Consider the following 19,191-nt stretch of genomic DNA (forward strand, 5'->3'; position numbering starts at 1 on the left):
CAAGAAGGTCCAGGTTCAAGCCCTGTGGCCGGCAAGGGCCTTTCTGTGCGGAGTTTGCATGTTCTCCCCGTGTCCGCGTGGGTTTCCTCCGGGTGCTCCGGTTTCCCCCACAGTCCAAAGACATGCAGGTCAGGTTAACTGGCGAGTCTAAAATTGACCGCAGGTGTGAATGTGAGTGTGAATGGTTGTCTGTGTCTATGTGTCAGCCCTGTGATGACCTGGCGACTTGTCCAGGGTGTACCCCGCCTTTTGCCCGTAGTCAGCTGGGATAGGCTCCAGCTTGCCTGCGACCCTGTAGAACAGGATAAAGCGGCTAGAGATAATGAGATGAGAACCTACATTGAAAAATATACTAAAATACAATACTGATTTAAAAAAAAAAAATAATAATAATAATAATAATTATAATAATAAATTCTGTGTAAATACAAGCAAGTTCTTACATTAATTTTCCTGAACTGGGTGATATAAGGCCGGTAGAAAGAGGGAAGTCCCAGGATGGAGTTTTCTATGTCCAGTAGTTTGCATGTGTTGTCCTCAATTAAAACATTTGAGGCGTGGAGATGCCCGTATGGAAAACCCTTATCATGGAGGAATTTCAGGGCCTAAGTCAAGATGGGGAATGGGGACAAACAAACAAGAGGGAAAAATCCATTGTTATTACTTTTATGATCCATTAATTTAAAATGACATAATTGATATGCGATCTAACAAAATTACTTTTATTAAGATACTGAAGTAAACTTGATTAAATTTGTAGATAACAGAGGACATTTAAAAACTAAATAATTACCTGATAATGCACCAAAGAAAACTCATGATTTAATATCTTATTAATTTAATATTTACCTTTTCCATACTTAAATACAAAAAATACAAACTTGTTTACTCTCATCAGATCCAACTTGCTGTATTTTGGAGAAATACAGCTGTGGTCAGAAGTTTACATACAGTGGCATGAATGTCATCTTGGATATGAATGTCATGGCAATATTTGGGCTTTCAGTAATTTCTTTGAATGGTTCTTTTTCTGTGGCAGAATGATTGTACAGCATACTTTTTTTTTTTTTAAACACTAGAATTTAGTGCACAAGTTTTAATTTTCCTTGGGTTTTCTGAAATCAACACAAGGTCAAAATTATACATACAGGGTCAAATATTTACATACACTCACTTAGATTATTAATTCAGAGGTGCTAAAACTTCCAAAATGTCTCTTATCTTACCATGGCTAAGGTCTCTTAACTTCCTGTTCATGATTGACTACAGCTGGCAGCTTCTCTGTGCCTAAAAAGGGTTTGTTTACAGCACTCATTAGATTGACCAACACACAGTAAAATGGGAAAGTCCAAAGAGCTCAATGCAGATCTGAGAAAGAGGATCGCAGATATGCACAACTCCAGAATGTCTCTTGGAGCCATTTCTAAACAACTGCAAATTCCAAGATCGGTTCAAACAATTGTATCCAAGTTATTGTGAGCTGTAGTTACTTTGCCAAGCCACTTTGCTTCAAGAAAACCCAAACTGTCACCCTCAGCTGAAAGGAAGTTGGTTTGGATGGCCAGGAACAACCTGGGAACCACCATGGCACAGCCCTGCCATGAACTGGAAGCTGATGGAGCACTGTCTACAGTTCAGATCACCATGGACTAAGAGGCTGCTATCCAAGAAATAACCCCCTGCTCCAAAATTGACACCTTCAAGCTTAACTACAGTTTGAAGCTGACCACATGGACAAAGAAAAAGCCTTCTGGAGGATAGCTGTATGGTCAGATGAGACAAAGATTGAATTGTTTGGCCACAATGACCACCATGTACAGAGGGGCACTGTACCAGCTGGTTGTGGTGGTAGGATCATCATGCTCTGGGGATGTTTTGCTGCCAGTGGAACCGGTTCATTGCACAAAGTAGATGGAATAATGAAGGAGGACTACCTCAGAATTCTTCAGCATCAACCATCAGAAACTTGAACATGACTTGGGACTTACAACAGGAAAACGAACCCAAACACGCATCAGAGCTGGTTGTGGAGGATAAAGCAGGCTAACATTAAGTTTAAAACAAGTCCTGACTTCAACCCTATTGAAAAAAATATATGGACTGTGCTTATAAGTCAAGTCCATACCAAGAAAAAGAAAAAAAAATTAACTGAACTCTACCAATTCTACCATGAAGAGTCGTGAAATATCCAACCAGAATTCTGCCAGAAGCTTGTTCATGGTAAACAAAAATGCTTGGTCAAGGTGAATCTCGCGAAGAGACATGTTACCCAAATATTAGGTGTGCTGTATGTATATTTTTGACCCTGTATATATAATTTTGACCTTGTGTTGATTTCAGAAAACCCAAGGAAAATTAAAACTTGTGCACCAAATTCTAGGTTTTTTTTTTAATTAAAGATGTATGCTGTACATTCTGCCACAGAAAAAGAACAGTTCAACGAAATTACTGAAAACCCAAATGTTGCCATGACATGAATGTCATCTTGGATATGAATGTCACTGTATGTAAACTTCTGACCACAACTTTATATTGTGTTAAAATAACAAATTTGGTTGGACACTACAAACAATATTTTTTCCCTGTTTCAGTGTTTATGTAATTCTTGTGGTTTGCCTATTGTGGGTGCATTTGGGTAATTGAGTGATCAATCTCATTAAATCAGTCTCATATTAAATTTGAAGGCTAATAATTAAATTGAATCAGACTCATTTGAATCGTCTAAACTGAATCATTCAAGTGAATCATTCAAGTGAATCACTTAAATTATTATGATCACTTACCGTATTACATAACTCATATGCACCTTTCTGAATTCTTTGGGAGATTGGGTGACTTCGAGTATATTAAGCACAACAAATAAATACACACAGTTTCAATAATAAATGAATTTATTATAACAAAGATAAAAATGAATAATAGCAGATGGAATATATACAAACAGTGAGGTGTGTGTGTGTGTGTGTGTGTGTGTGTGTGTGTGTGTGTGTGTGAGGCCTTGTGTGGGTGTGGCCCACACAAGAGAATTAGCTTTGTGTAGCTAACTCCACGTGTGTTTGTGGGGGAGGAGTTGACCACATGGCTAGGCCTATGGCCTAGCAAAAGAAAGGCTAGTGTGGGTTGCTAACTGAGGTGTGGTTTATCAGGCCTGGTGGGGCCTGATTAGCTTTGTGTTGCTAAGTAGACAAAGGAATTAGCCGTGTGTTTAGCTAACTCCACGTGGTAGAGGCCTTGTGATCCCTTGAGACAAATACAATTAGCCATGGAGGCTAATGGAACAAAGAATTAGCCGTAGGCTAATTTCACTAGCTTATAACAATACTGAATTCACTGAAATCTTGATGCGGTCATGATGTATAAGGAAATCAAGTATGTTAGTACAGAATAAAGAGAAGCATGCACAGCCTATCTTTTCAACAATTGAGAGAACATAGAACAAAATAAATCAACACGCTGCGTGTTTAACAGTGTAACAAATAAACCTGGGTTTAAAGTCACACTATTTCAATAAAAGCAAATTCATAAAGACTAGCTATAATTATGCCCCAAAATGCCAGTCTTACTTCCAATATCTTGCTTACATACAAGATTATGGAGACGTTCTAAAACTTCTGAGTCTCGCCGTTGTGGAGCACGTGAGTCGATTCCATGGACAGAGAACTTCTCTTAATCCGACGCGTCGCTCGTGATGAAAAGAAAGTCTCTGATTAAATTAATGTGCACAGCGCTTCAATCAGGAGGAATTCTGGTCGCTCCTAATTATAAATTAACTGCTTTGAGCTGCAGTCATACGTACTTAATGAATGAAACCGGTTGTAACTCACCAAGTTTAAAATCATGCGATCTTAGAATCTACCGTGGCCAGTGGTAAACAAAGAAATCGTGCTAACTCGTGAATCTTGCAAGAAAGAAAAGAAAAAGACGTCTTTATCTGGTTGGCTCGCAGAGCAAGCCTTCCTCTCTGTGTCCGTGTTGACTCACGGCGCCAAAAGAGAAGGATATGGCGGATTTCCAGGTCCTTTACGGAATCATGGAGGATGTGATGAAAGTGATCCCGCCCAGGCGTGACGTAGGTCAATGCGGAAGTTGGCTGATGGGAAATGTAGTTTCTTAAAGAGACTGTGTTGTAGTTTTTAGACGGACTGTGTACCTACAATCCCCCTTTTGGTCTCAGGGGTATGATGGAGTCGTAGCACTGAGAGCACAGTACCGTACAGTCCGCATGTCCATAGTCCTTGAGGTAGCCTTGCTCTGCACAGTCCATGGTGTCCTGTGAAAACTGTGAAAACTCATGAGTTCCAGTAAGACAGTTGGAGGCAGAGGCATTTTGGGCATATACTCAGGCTATGGGCATTTTGGGCATATAATCACTCTAGCTAACTAGGTCAACATCACATCTAAAAAAAAAAAAAAATTAAACATGAAACGTAGTGTTTAATTTCCTATGCATATAAAAAAAAACAAGAAAAGAGAAGAAATGAAGGAAGGAAAGAAGTATTAGTGTTTGGGTTGGCAAACCTAATCTTCTAGAAAGGTGATAGCAGCGGGTGGTCTGGCCAGAAAGAGTTTGCTACTGCGTCTAAAGCTGTCAGGGACGCAGACCATCTTATCCAGCTTGGCGTGTAGTGTTATGTATGGGTTGCCTGGGCAGACCCAGGGAATGTCTTTAGTGGGGATGCACATCTCTAAGTCTTGTGGATTCACAAAAATGAGGATAGCACTGCCAAGACTATATGCCAGGTGTATTTGCGATGAATACACACTAGTAATAATAGCAGATTTTAGTATTTTATCTACCATGTTATATCGAAGGGTTATTACTTTATTGGGTTGGTATGAGTCTGACTGGGAACGTTAGTGTATGCTTATGGGTGAGTGAGGCGTACAAGCTAGGTGGACAGGATGGGCCTAACCGTCGTGTCCCCCCTTTTGGAGTGAGGACTGTTCAAATGGCTTGATTTGATTGTTATGGAAATCGATATGAGAGCGTTTGATTGGGCCTGGATGTCCTAATGCGATACGCGATGGGGGACAGTTTTCCTACGATCGAAAGGTCCCGACCAGTGTGGTAGGAACTTTTTGAGACTTCTACCGGCTTGGTAAAGTTAAAATATAGGACTTTGTCGCCTATTTGATATGTGTGATGGGAGGCTTTTCGGTCACAGTAGGCTTTTTGTTCTTTACGCTCGTTTCGATTTATTTTGTTGAGGGGTCTGACCTCTTTTGTAACAGTTCTTTAATCTCAGCCAACTGGGCTTTTAAAGAATCCATCTCTGAGCGGACCTTACCAGGTTGGTCTGAGTCACTGTGTTGTTCATCTCTACCCCTACGTTTAGAGCTACGGTCGGAACGCTCCTGCCGTCTCTGGCCAGAGCGGGGATGACGGTCTTGCTGCCAACCACCTTGTTCCCTATGACCCTTTTCATGTGATGGGTGGTTGCCATAGTCACTGTGGACTTGCCCTCGGTCCCTCCTGGCCTTACCCTGCCGATTTCTCAGCTCACGCTGGTGATGGCTCGGCAAGGGGCGGTTCGGACCGGGATTTCTCCAGGGGGGTCCCCCTTTCGGAGCTTCACCTCCTTCTAAGGCTAGTGGGGGCTCGTCTGTATCCTGGAGCCTAAGGACACTGGGTTCATCATCGTTTCCGTTTGCGGTTTTGACAATGGTCTCCCAGGTCATTTGGGCTAGTCGCCTAATTTCCCTCATCGAGTAGCAACCTCATCGACACGTCAGTGCGACTTGAGTCCGCACGCTTGGGTGGAGGTTACGCAAGAAGAGGGATTTGAAACCTCTATCTTCTTCCAAGCCTGGTGCGCTACTACCCTGGAAATAGGCAGTACATAGCCGTCTATAATATTTACGAGGCGCCTCAGACCGTTTTTGTTTGATTTGTATAGCACACAATGTTGCGGAGGTTTCATCTATGTACGGCGCATATTCTTCCCTCATGTAGTCACGACGTTTCGAATAACTATCGCTAATGTTTGGGGGTAGAGTCTCTAAAAAGGCACGAACGCTGCTACTGGAGGTTTTCCAGATCAGTTTGAGTTTCTCTCGTGTTGTGGCTTTCGGCAGGTCCATCAGGCATCGGTCAATTTCTCGTAAATAATCATTTACATTTGTTCTTTTATTGTCGGGGTGGAATCGCTTGACATCTTGGGCAAGTAGGTCAATTTGCCGTATGCGGAGGGCTGGGTGCACGTCCTTGTGCGGCCTCTTTCGCTCTCCTGAGTACTCACTGTCTGAGCTACTCTGGAATCGCTCCCGTTTCGCACTAGATTCATAGCCTGATTCATCCGACGATGGATCAGGGATACTGTAGCACACTGACCTGGGTGTGCTATGGTCCTGGGCTTGGGATGAGCGCAGTACGGCTCCACCCTGGCTAAACGACGAAGTCGTGTAGCGAGTTGGAGTTTGGCGGGGTGTCTGGTCCTCGGCCAGGTAATCTGCGGTGTCCGGTTCGGACGCCTCTTCCCGCTCTGAGCTTCGGTGCATTGTTGGGGGTCTTTCACGCCCCTCGTGCTCTTCTTGGGGGGTCTGCTCTTCGGCAGCCCTCTTGGCAGCCATTTCGGTTTTCTCTAGCCGTTCGGTGCCATCCTCAAGGGAGTTCAAGAGTTCACACTCCCTATGTAAATCATTATTATCGGCTGCCAGCTCGGCGTTGCTGGTGTTCAGCCTTTCAACCTCTCCGCGGAGGCGTCTGATTTCTGAATCAGTATCTCGGAAGTATGATAGGAATAACTTACCTAGTGCCGCTTGGACACTAATAGTTGTTTCTTTTGGATCTCTCGTGTTTGTTTGAGTTGATTATGTTGTTTTGGCATTCACTCTTACTCATGTTCCTAATGTTTGCCTTTTCGGAGGCAGAGCAGTGAATGAGGTCTGCGATGACCTCAAGGAGAGACACGTCTTGAGCGTTGTCTTCAATTTTTGAGACATGAGGGGATGCCATTTTGCTTAGGTTGGATATTGGATAATTAATTAATCAATGAGTTAATTTATTAATTAATTTTTATTAATATTAACTATGTAATTAATTAATCAGTTGATAAGGCTGTTTTTGCTGACAATGCTCTCTTATCCTAAGTTATGAATAGGTTATGAGTATTTGTGATATGGTTATCACGCTACTGTTAACCGTTTTAACACACCTGGGGATATACCTTAGCAGTTGCTTAAACAAACTGATAGTTTATTTGTTGTTGCAACAATATTCAAGAAGTCAACAAACCAATCGCCTCACACGGGGCACCAACTTAATATGTGGGTGCATTTGGGTAATTGAGTGATCAATCTCATTAAATCAGTCTCATATTAAATTTGAAGATTAATAATTAAATTGAATCAGTCTCATTTGAATCGTCTAAATTGAATCACTTAAAGTGAGTCATTCAAGTGAGTCATTCAAGTGAGTCATTCAAGTGAGTCATTCAAGTGAATCACTTAAATTATTATGATCACTTACCGTATTACATAACTCATATGCACCTTTCTGAATTCTTTGGGAGATTGGGTGACTTCGAGTATATTAAGCACAACAAATAAATACACACAGTTTCAATAATAAATGAATTTATTATAACAAAGATAAAAATGGATAATAGTATTATATACAAACAGTGAGGTGTGTGTGTGTGTGTGTGTGTGTGTGAGGCCTTGTGTGGGTGTGGCCCACACAAGAGAATTAGCTTTGTGTAGCTAACTCCACGTGTGTTTGTGGGGGAGGAGTTGACCACATGGCTAGGCCTATGGCCTAGCAAAAGAAAGGCTAGCGTGGGTTGCTAACTGAGGTGTGGTTTATCAGGCCTGGTGGGGCCTGATTAGCTTTGTGTTGTGGAGCACGTGAGTCGATTCCGTGGACAGAGAACTTCTCTTAATCCGACGCGTCGCTCGTGATGAAAAGAAAGTCTCTGATTAAATTAATGTGCACAGCGCTTCAATCAGGAGGAATTCTGGTCGCTCCTAATTATAAATTAACTGCTTTGAGCTGCAGTCGTACGTACTTAATGAATGAAACCGGTTGTAACTCACCGAGTTTAAAATCGCGCGATCTTAGAATCTACCATGGCCAGTGGTAAAAAAAAAAAAAAAAAAATCGCGCTAACTCGTGGATCTTGCAAGAAAGAAAAGAAAAAGATGTCTTTATCTGGTTGGCTCGCGGAGCGAGCCTTCCTCTCTGTGTCCGTGTTGACTCACGGCGCCAAAAGAGAAAGATATGGCAGATTTCCAGGTCCTTTACGGAATCATGGAGGATGTGATGAAAGTGATCCCGCCCAGGCCGTAGGTCAATGTGGAAGTTAGCTGATGGGAAATGTAGCTTCTTAAAGAGACTGTGTTGTAGTTTTTAGACGGACTGTGTACCTACACTATGGTATACGCTTAAAGGAGATATGCACAACCATGGCCTCACTTTTGTTTATAAATGCCTTGAGACCTCAAGAATGGCACAGGAATAGTTTTAAGCATTAACAATAAATCTAATATAGTAATTTTTACAATTAAAGTGACTCATATAGGTAGCGGTCTGAGTGAATGACCTTGAAGTCCGTAACGTCACAACAGGAAGTCTATCGGTCTCATCGCCATTTCCGCTATACTAAAACACAGAGCTGACTACAACTCCGATTCTCCATTTTGAGCTAATTTATCGCCATGCCACGTAGATGTGTTGCTGGCCGGTGGAGCAACACGACAGAAAGTGGATTTACATTGCATTCATGGCCCAAGAATGTTCAAACTGCAAAGATTTGGACGCGTTTTGCGAGAAGTTCATGGGCACATTGGGTGGCTACGAAGTAGTCCCTCCTTTGCTCTGCACATTTTACTGAGGACTTGTATGAGACCTCTGATCTGTTGAGGAGCGTTGGCTATAAGCCTGTATTGAAAGAGGGTGCAGTAGCAAGAATTAAATAAAACTACAAGAAAAAGTATTTTTTATTTATTAAAAAAGGAAAGTAAAGTTCAGTTGCACCAGTTCTCCCGGAGTGTGAGACGAGGGTTGCTGGTAAAACCTGGGATGGAATGGGATGTGACACAATTGCTTGGGCAGTGACCTCCCTGCAGTTGTTGCTAAAACCGGTGACGTCCCGTCCCTGGTTTTAGTAATTGCCTGAGCTGAGCAGTAATGGCGGAGTACTCAGTATGGAGAAAGTGGAGAATGAGTGGAGCAGCCATCTGATTTCTCTGCTGGATATTGCTGCCATCTTGTCTTTACATGGAAGAAGCGAATGAATGGAGAATTGAACGAACAACTGAAAGTCAGATTGTTTCAAAACAAATCGGCCACAAGATCGGCTTTCAAGAAGTGAGAACACAGACGGGGAAGCTCTGACTCTCATTTGGATACAAAATGACAAAAAACAACACATTGTTTACCTGAATTTAGATTAATACATGTAACTTGTATTGTGTATTTATCAGTATAGGATTATTAAATTTGCTTCAGAATGTGATTGTCTCAGTTCATCTGATTATTTAATTAGCCTTTTACATTTTAAATCAGTGAAAATGCATGCATGTACATGTATGTTGCATAAGTTACAACACCTATCCTGTTTTAATGAGAGTCAACCCACAATCAATGAAGTCAAAATCAGTCTTATTTGAGCACGTCGGTAACAGCATTTCTTACCTTCACCATAAATTTTTTATTTATACGACTTCGGTCTATAGCTGTCAAAGGCCCTGGCCTTAAAACCGCTTACCACTGTGACATCACACACTCAGGGCTGGCTGGCTCAACGGGTATTTATTTATTTATTGATATATATATATATATATATATATATATATATATATATAAATAATATCAAACCTCCCCTTTATCTCCAAGATCCTTGAAAAAGCTGTGGCACAGGAGTTATGCTCATACAGTGGTGCTTGAAAGTTTGTGAACCCTTTAGAATTTTCTACATTTCTGCATAAATATGACCTAAAACATCATCAGATTTTCACACAAGTCCTAAAAGTAGATAAACAGAACCCAGTTAAACAAATGAGACAAGAATATTATACTTGGTCATTTATTTATTGAGGAAAATGATCCAATATTACATATCTGTGAGTGGCAAAAGTATGTGAACCTCTAGGATTAGCAGTTAATTTGAAGGTGAAATTAGAGTCAGGTGTTTTCAATCAGTGGGATGACAATCAGGTGTGAGTGGGCACCCTGTTTTATTTAAAGAACAGGGATCTATCAAAGTCTGATCTTCACAACACATGTTTGTGGAAGTGTGTCATGGCATGAACAAAGGAGATTTCTGAGGACCTCAGAAAAAGCGTTGTTGATGCTCATCAGGCTGGAAAAGGTTACAAAACCATCTCTAAAGAGTTTGGACTCCACCAATCCACAGTCAGACAGACTGGGTACGAATGGAGGAAATTCAAGACCATTGTTACCCTCCCCAGGAGTGGTCGACCAACAAAGATCACTCCAAGAGCAAGGCGTATAATAGTCAGTGATGTCACAAAGGACCCCAGGGTAACTTCTAAGCAACTGAAGGCTTCTCTCACATTGGCTAATGTTAATGTTCATGAGTCCACCATTAGGAGAACACTGAACAACAATGGTGTGCATGGCAGGGTTGCAAGAAGAAAACCACTGCTCCAAAAAGAACATTGCTGCTCGTCTGCAGTTTACTAAAGATCATGTGGACAAGCCAGAAGGCTATTGGAAAAATGTTTTGTGGACAGATGAGACCAAAATAGAACTTTTTGGTTTAAATGAGAAGCATTATGTTTGGAGAAAAGAAAACACTGCATTCCAGCATAAGAACCTTATCCCATCTGTGAAACATGGTGGTGGTAGTATCATGGTTTGGGCCTGTTTTGCTGCATCTGGGCCAGGACGGCTTGCTGTCATTGATGGAACAATGAATTCTGAATTATACCAGCGAATTCTAAAGGAAAATGTCAGGACATCTGTCCATGAACTGAATCTCAAGAGAAGGTGGGTCATGCAGCAAGACAACGACCCTAAGCACACAAGTTGTTCTACCAAAGAATGGTTAAAGAAGAATAATGTTTTGGAATGGCCAAGTCAACATCCTGACCTTAATCCAATCGAAATGTTGTGGAAGGACCTGAAGCAAGCAGTTCATGTGAGGAAACCCACCAACATCCCAGAGTTGAAGCTGTTCTGTACGGAGGAATGAGCTAAAATTCCTCCAAGCCGGTGTGCAGGACTGATCAACAGTTACCACAAATGTTTAGTTGCAGTTATTGCTGCACAAGGGGGTCACACCAGATACTGAAAGCAAAGGTTCACATACTTTTGCCACTCACAGATATGTAATACTGGATCATTTTCCTCAAGAAATAAATGACCAAGTATAATATTTTTGTCTCATTTGTTTAACTGGGTTCTCTTTATCTACTTTTAGGACTTGTGTGAAAATCTGATTATGTTTTAGGTCATATTTATGCAGAAATATAGAAAATTCTAAAAGGTTCACAAACTTTCAAGCACCACTGTATTTACATAGGAATAACATCCATGAAATGTATCAGTCAGTATTTAGACCTCATCATAGCACAGAGACAGCTCTGGTTAAAGTAGTAAATGACCTACTGTTGGTGTCTGATCAGGGCTGTGTCTTGCTGCTTGTATTGCTTGACCTTAGTGCAGCATTTGATACCACTGATCATTCCATTCTTCTGGATAGACTAGAAAACGTTGTGGGATTTAAGGGAACGGCCCTCTCCTGGCTCAGGCCTTATTTAACTGATTGCTATCAGTACTGTATGTTGATGTAAATGGTGATTTTTCTAGACATACTGAGGTAAAGTTTGGTGTTCCACAAGGCTCTGTCTTGGGGTCCACTGCTTTTTTCTTATATATGTAAACATTGTATTACTTTCCACTGTTATGCTGATGACACACAGTTGCATGTTTCTGCAAAACCTGATGAGAGAGACACCAGCTTAATAGAATTGAGGAATGTGTAAAGGACATTAGACACTGGATGCTTATTAACTTCCTTCTGCTTAACTCTGACAAGACTGAAGTACTTGTACTAGGACCGCATGCAGCTAGAAGTAAGTTTTCTGATTACATTAACTCTGGATGGCCTTTCTGTTTCTTCACGTGCAGCAGTAAAAGACCTCGGGGTGATTATTGACCCCAGTCCTTCATTCGAAACTCACATTGATAACATTACCCGGATAGCTTTCTTTCATCTCAGAAATATTGCCAAGATAAGAAATTTAATGTCACTACATGACGCAGAAATACTAGTTCATGGTTTCGTTACCTCCAGGTTGGATTATTGTAATGCCTAACTGTCTGGATGTTCCAATAAGTGCATTAACAAGCTCCAGTTAGTTCAAAATGCAGCAGCAAGAGTCCTTACTAGAACTAGAAGATATGACCACATCACCCCTGTCTTATCCACACTGCATTGGCTCCCAATCAAATTTCGTATTGATTATAAAATACTACTATTGACCTTTAAAGCACTGAATGGTCTCGCACCACAGTATTTGAGCGAACTTCTGGTCCTTTATGACCTGCCACGCCTACTTCAATCAAAAGATGCAGGCTATCTGCTGGTACCTCGTATAGTGAAGGCTACATCAGGGGGCAGAGCCTTTTCTTACAAAGCCCCACAGTTATGGAACAGCCTTCCAAGTAGTGTTCGGGAATCAGACACAGTCTCAGCTTTTAAGTCTAGGCTGAAAACATATCTGTTTAGTCAAGCCTTTTGTTAATGGTGTTTATGAGGTAAAAGGTGTAGATCTGGAGGGTCCTCAGGCATTCAGTGTTTTGGTAAACTGGGATGTATGGATGCTGTCAGTCCCCCACTCACTTGCTCACTCGAGTTTGTTGACGGTGTAGTGGCTGGCTGCTTTATGTCCTGGGGCTTCCTCATTCCTGTGTTACCTTCTGGCTCTCTCCTTTTAATTATGCTGTCATAGTTAGTTTTGCCGGAATCCCTGCTTGTACTCAGCGCAAAATGTACAGTATACTGTTCCTACTTATTCAGGGGACATTGTACATACCTAACAACCTGTGCTTTCTCTCTCTTCTCCCCCCCAAGTTACAGGTCAATCCTGGGATTGAGGTGCTGACCTCTTCTGCTCCTCGGACCTGCCTGATCCATCCTGATGCCCTATGCCTGGTTGGAGTCTCATCATATCACTCCTGTGGAGGACGGCCCCATATGGACAGTTGAAAGTCACACTTGGAAGACACTCTGGACACTTACAGTACAGTAATGCTTTTGTGGCTGAGGACTACAGTCGGCTTGCTAACTTTGGGACTGCGGTTGTCATGAACAGTTTTGCACTCAAGTTTCCTTTAATGAAGATTTATAACATCAACGAAACTGACTTCATGTTAAAATTGTTAATGTTACAGTCATGTTGTCTGTTGTTGTCCAGGTGAGAATGGGTTCCCTTTTGGGTCTGGTTCCTCTCGAGGTTTCTTCCTCGTGTCGTCTGGGGGAGTTTTTCCTTGCCACCGTGGCGGGCTTGCTCATTGGGTATAGATTAGGGATAAAATTGGGTCATGTTTTGGGTCATTCAGATTCTGTAAAGCTGCTTTGGGACAGTGTCTATTGTTAAAAGCGCTATACAAACAAACTTGAATTGACTTGATATTTTATTCCCATTTATGCAGCATACAAGAGTCAAGGATGGAGATACTATCCACTCAGAAATGTATTTAAAAATAAAGGTTCTGCGTATATCCTTTAAACAGTCTTTGGACTATTAATAGTTCCATCTTTTTAAAAGGGTTTCACTTTCTGAAAGAAATGATATGTTGTAGGATGTTCCTACAAAAGAACCAAAGAAGCCTTTAGGTTTAAGACCATATCTGGCAAAGATTCAAATAGGACTTGATGGGTAGTAATTCTCCCTTCATCATCCAGATGTCAAGACAAGTAGGCGTAAGAGAACCTATGGCTGAGGATGGGGGAATGGCACAAAATCACAACTAATGCATCTACAGTGGATATAAAAAAGTGTACACACCCTATTAAAATGATAGGTTTTTCTGATGTAAAAAAAAAAAGAGACTACGGTAAATAATTTCAAAACTTTTCCCACCTTTAATGTGACCTATAACCTGTACAATTCAATTGAAAAACAAACAAATCTGTTAGAGGGAAAAACAAAAAATTAAAAAAACCCTACAATAAGGTGGTTGCACAAGTGTGCACACCCTTAAACTAATACTTTGTTGAAGCACCTTTTGATTTAATTACAACATTCAGTCTTTTTGGGTAGGAGTCTATCAGCCTGCCACATCTACACTTGGCAATATTTGCCCACTCTTCCTTGCAAAAGCGCTCCAAATCTGTTAGATTGCGAGGGCATCTCTTGTGTACAGCCCTCTTCAGGTCACCCCACAGATTTTTTAATTGGATTTAGGTCTGGGCTCTGGCTGGGCCATTCCAAAACTTTTTTGGGGTCACTGTCATGCTGAAAGATGAAATTCCTCTTCAGCTTTTTAGCAGACACCTGAAGGTTTTGGGCCAAAATTGACTGGTATTTAGAACTGTTCATAATTCCCTCCACTTTGACTAAAGGCCCTGTTCCAGCTGAAGAAAAACAACCCCAAAACATGATGCTGCCACAACCATGTATGGTGTTCTTTTGGTGATGTGCAGTGTTGTTTTTGCACCAAACAGACCTTTTGGAATTGTGGCCAAAAAGTTCAGCCTTGGTTTCATCAGACCATAACCCATTTTCCCACATGCTTTTGGGAGAGCTGATGTATTTTTTTTGCAAAATTTAGCTGGGCCTTGATGTTTTTCTTTGACCCTACCTCATAGTCCAGACATATGGAGAATACAGGAGATTGTTGTCACACGTAGTATCAGAGGTGGACAGTAACGAAATACATTTACTTGAGTATTGTACTTAAGTACACTTTGAATATCTGTACTTTGCTTGAGTATTTTTTTTTTGTTGGAAACTTATGACTTTAACTTCACTACATTTGAAAGGCAAATATCGTACTTTTTACTCCACTACATTTCTATCAAGGTCCTTGTTACTCATTACTATGAAGTGGCTTTGAAAGCGGAAGTGTTTTTCTTTTCTAAAACATGATTGTTTTTTTTTGTTTTTTTTTTTTCAGGTGACACTTAGACAGCCTATCAGTAATCACTAGGGTCACGTCACATCCATAGACTGTATAAAATCAAGATCTATGATTTCTCAGCAGGATTATTTGAACACAATCAGTTGATTGTCGAATGGAAAGAGGCAGTTCTTCTGGGGAATGCACACAATCGTGGCCCATGAACCCATGTTTCAGGTTTCTGAAAGAATTAAAGATCCGTTTAGTTTTAAAATGATTGCCGAAAATGAACCACATCACAGCCTACAAAAACTCGCCGTCCAACCTGCAGAAGCATTACTTACTTATTTAAGCCCATTGCCCGCTGGAGAGCATAGGCCATCAACGATGCTTCGCCATCTGACTCGACTCTGGGCTGTCCTTCCCGCGCCTGTCCAGTTGGTTCCCATCCTCTGCAGTTCTGCGTCAGTGTCGCGCCTCCAGCTGTTCCTGGACTGGCCCCTCTTCCTCTTCCCTTGCGGGTTCCAGGTTAAGGCTTGGCGTGTGATGCTGGATGCTGGCTTCCTGAGGGTGTGTCCAATCCAGCCCCACTTTCTCCTCAGCATCTGGCTGGAAACTGCCCCCTGACCCGTTCTCTGACACAGCTCCTCATTTGTGATTTTCTCTGGCCACCTGATGTTGAAGATGCCCCTCAGACATGTGTTGATGAAGGTCTGGATCTTCTGTTGTGTCACCTTGGTCATCCTCCACGTCTCAGAGCCATAGAGTAGTATTGACTTGACGTTGGAGTTGAAGATGCGCATCTTTGTGGCCTTGCTGATCACCTTTGATGCCCAGATGTTCAACATAATGAAGGCTGCTCTTGCCTTTCCAATCCTGGCAGTCACGTCACGGTCCGTGCCTCCCTGCCTGTCCACCACGCTCTCCAGGTAGACAAACGACTCTGTCTCCTTGATGGCTCCCCATCAACTGTGACTGGTGTATTGGCCGTCGTGTTGATCTTCATCAACTCGGTTTTCCTGCTGTTGATCTTGAGCCCTGTCCCTGCTGATGTTTCTGCTAGGCGCGTGGTCTTGTCCTGCATCTGTCTGTGGTTGTGTGACAGGAGCGCCAGGTCGTCAGCAAAGTCCAGGTCATCCAGCTGCGACCAGAGTGTCCACTGTATTCCGTTGTTCCTGCCTGTTGTTGTGGTCTTCATGATCCAGTCAATGACCAGGAGGAAAAGGAGTGGAGAAAGTAGGCACCCCTGTCGTACTCCGGTTCGAACCTCAAAACTTGCTGACAGTTGACCTGCATGTGCCACTCTGCAGGTCATGCCTTGGTACGTGCACTGGATGAGTGAGATCAGCTTCCTGGGGACTCCATAATGCTGCAGTAGCTTCCACGGCATCTCTCTGTCCACGCTGTCGAATGCCTTCTCATAGTCTATGAAGTTGATGTAGAGGGGGGAATTCCACTACAGGGACTGCTCCATGATGATGCGCAGGCTGGCGATCTGGTCCGTACAGGATCTGTTGCTGCGAAATCCTGCCTGTTCGTCCCGGAGCTTGGTATCCACTACCTCCTTCATCCTCTCCAACAGCACTCTGTTCAGGACCTTGCCAGGGACAGATAGGAGCATGATTCCCCTATAGTTGCTGCATTCAGTCAGGTCCCCTTTCTTCAGCAACTTGATGAGAATTCCCTCCTTCCAGTCATTCGGGATCTTCTCCTCTTCCCAGATCTTGCCAAAGAAGTCATACAACATGTTGACCGCTGTGTCCAGGTCCGCTTTGATGGCTTCTGGTGGAATCTCATCCGGTCCTGCTGCCTTCCCATTCTTGAGTGACTTGATGGCCTTCTTGATCTCCGCCTTGGAAGGTTTCTCGCAGTTGATTGGTAGCTCTGCCTCTGCGGGTGGGATGTCTGGTGGTGCTTCTGGTGCTGGTCGATTAAGCAGTTCATTGAAGTGCTCCACCCATCTCCTCAGCTGTTCCTCTGTTGCTGTGAGGAGGTTCCCACTCTTGTCCTTCACTAGCTTGTCCATCTGCTGGAATTTGCCTGCAAGTTTCTTTGTCACCATGTACAGGTCTTTCATGTTTCCTTGTCCAGCTGCTTCTTCCCCTTGCTTGGCCAGGTCGTCAATAGTCCTTCTTGTCCTTCTTCACACTGCTTTTGACTTCCTTTTCTGCTGCCATGTACTCTTCTTGTGCTTTTGCCTTTGCTGCTCTCGTCACCATTCCTTGGTCCATTCCTTGTCATGGTGTGGTGGCTTGCATGTCTCCGTGACCCCTAGAGCTATGCCAGCTGGAGCGCAAGCTCCTGGTAGGGCCTCCCATGCTGGATTGGTCGAAGGGTAGAGGCCAAACTAAATGTGGACCAACTCCCCTGGAGTTCAACGGGTTTGCGTAGGGCCAACACCCTTGCCTAGAAAAAAAAAACTCATGTTACAGAAGCATCAACGACAGTTCAAAATCAACAAGACCTGGGAGAGGAAGGGCCTCTACATAGGAGGAGTATGACGCAGTACAGTGAAAGCTGGAAGGAAGCTGTAAGGTTGACCCACTTTCTGACTCCTAGGAAAGCATCAAGGATTGTGACGTGGAACATCAGGACAATGTATGAAACGGGAAGAACAGTCCAGGTTGCACAGGAGATGAGGAACTACAACATCTGTCTGTTGGGGTTGAGTGAGACAAGGTGGCTACAGTCAGGACAGCTGAGACTGTCATCAGGAGAAACACTGCTGTACGCGGGACACGTGGAAGCTGACGCCCCCCCACTTTGAGGGAGTGGCGTTGATGATGAGTCTGGAAGTTCAGAGGGCACTCATCAGTTGGGAACCAGTCAGCTCACGCATCATCACAGGAACTTTTGCCACCAAGAAGAAGCGGATCAGAATGTACAGTGGGGCAAAAAAGTATTTAGTCAGTCACCAATTGTGCAAGTTAAAAAGATGAGAAAAAGATGAGAGAGGCCTATAATTTTCATCATAGGTATACCTCAACTATGAGAGACAAAATGAGAAAAAAAAATCCAGAAAATCACACTGTCTGATTTTTAAAGAATTTATTTGCAAATTATGGTGGAAAATAAGTATTTGGTCAATAACAAAAGTGCATCTCAATACTTTGTTATATACCCTTTGTTGGCAATGACAGAGGTCAAACGTTTTCTGTAAGTCTTCACAAGGTTTTCACACACTGTTGCTGGTATTTTGGCCCATTCCTCCATGCAGATCTCCTCTAGAGCAGTGATGTTGTGGGGCTGTCGCTGGGCAACACGGACTTTCAACTCCCTCCAAAGATTTTCTATGGGGTTGAGATCTGGAGACTGGCTAGGCCACTCCAGGACCTTGAAATGCTTCTTATGAAGCCACTCCTTTGTTGCCCGGGCGGTGTGTTTGGGATCATTGTCATGCTGAAAGACCCAGCCACGTTTCATCTTCAATGCCCTTGCTGATGGAAGGAGGTTTTCACTCAAAATCTCACGATACACAGCCCCATTCATTCTTTCCTTTACACGGATCAGTCATCCTGGTCCCTTTGCAGAAAAACAGCCCCAAAGCATGATGTTTCCACCCCCATGCTTCACAGTAGGTATGGTATTCTTTGGATGCAACTCAGCATTCTTTCTCCTCCAAACACGACAAGTTGAGTTTTTACCAAAAAGTTCTATTTTGGTTTCATCTGACCATATGACATTCTCCCAATCCTCTTCTGGATCATCCAAATGCTCTCTAGCAAACTTCAGACGGGCCTGGACATGTACTGGCTTAAGCAGGGGGACACGTCTGGCACTGCAGAATTTGAGTCCCTGGCAGCGTAGTGTGTTACTGATGGTAGCCTTTGTTACTTTGGTCCCAGCTCTCTGCAGGTCATTCACTAGGTCCCCCCCGTGTGGTTCTGGGATTTTTGCTCACCGTTCTTGTGATCATTTTGACCCCATGGGGTGAGATCTTGCGTGGAGCCCCAGATCGAGGGAGATTATCAGTGGTCTTGTATGTCTTCCATTTTCTAATAATTTCTCCCACAGTTGATTTCTTCACACCAAGCTGCTTACCTATTGCAGATTCAGTCTTCCCAGCCTGGTGCAGGTCTACAATTTTGTTTCTGGTGTCCTTTGACAGCTCTTTGGTCTTGGCCATAGTGGAGTTTGGAGTGTGACGGTTTGAGGTTGTG

General features: G+C 42.9%; 1 protein-coding gene across 3 annotated transcripts in view; it reads right to left on the reverse strand.

Annotated features, from left to right (window-relative positions):
- pxk (PX domain containing serine/threonine kinase) overlaps positions 1-19,191 on the reverse strand; it is an 87,140-nt gene that overhangs the window by 32,571 nt on the left and 35,378 nt on the right. For all 3 annotated transcript variants that reach the window (XM_060910061.1, XM_060910063.1, XM_060910062.1), the window contains exon 10: positions 444-605. In XM_060910061.1, coding sequence (XP_060766044.1) covers positions 444-605 — 162 coding nt within the window. The remainder of the gene's footprint in view (positions 1-443; positions 606-19,191) is intronic.

Source organism: Neoarius graeffei, chromosome 26 (genome assembly GCF_027579695.1).
Source record: "Neoarius graeffei isolate fNeoGra1 chromosome 26, fNeoGra1.pri, whole genome shotgun sequence".
Taxonomy (NCBI): Eukaryota; Metazoa; Chordata; class Actinopteri; order Siluriformes; family Ariidae; genus Neoarius; species Neoarius graeffei.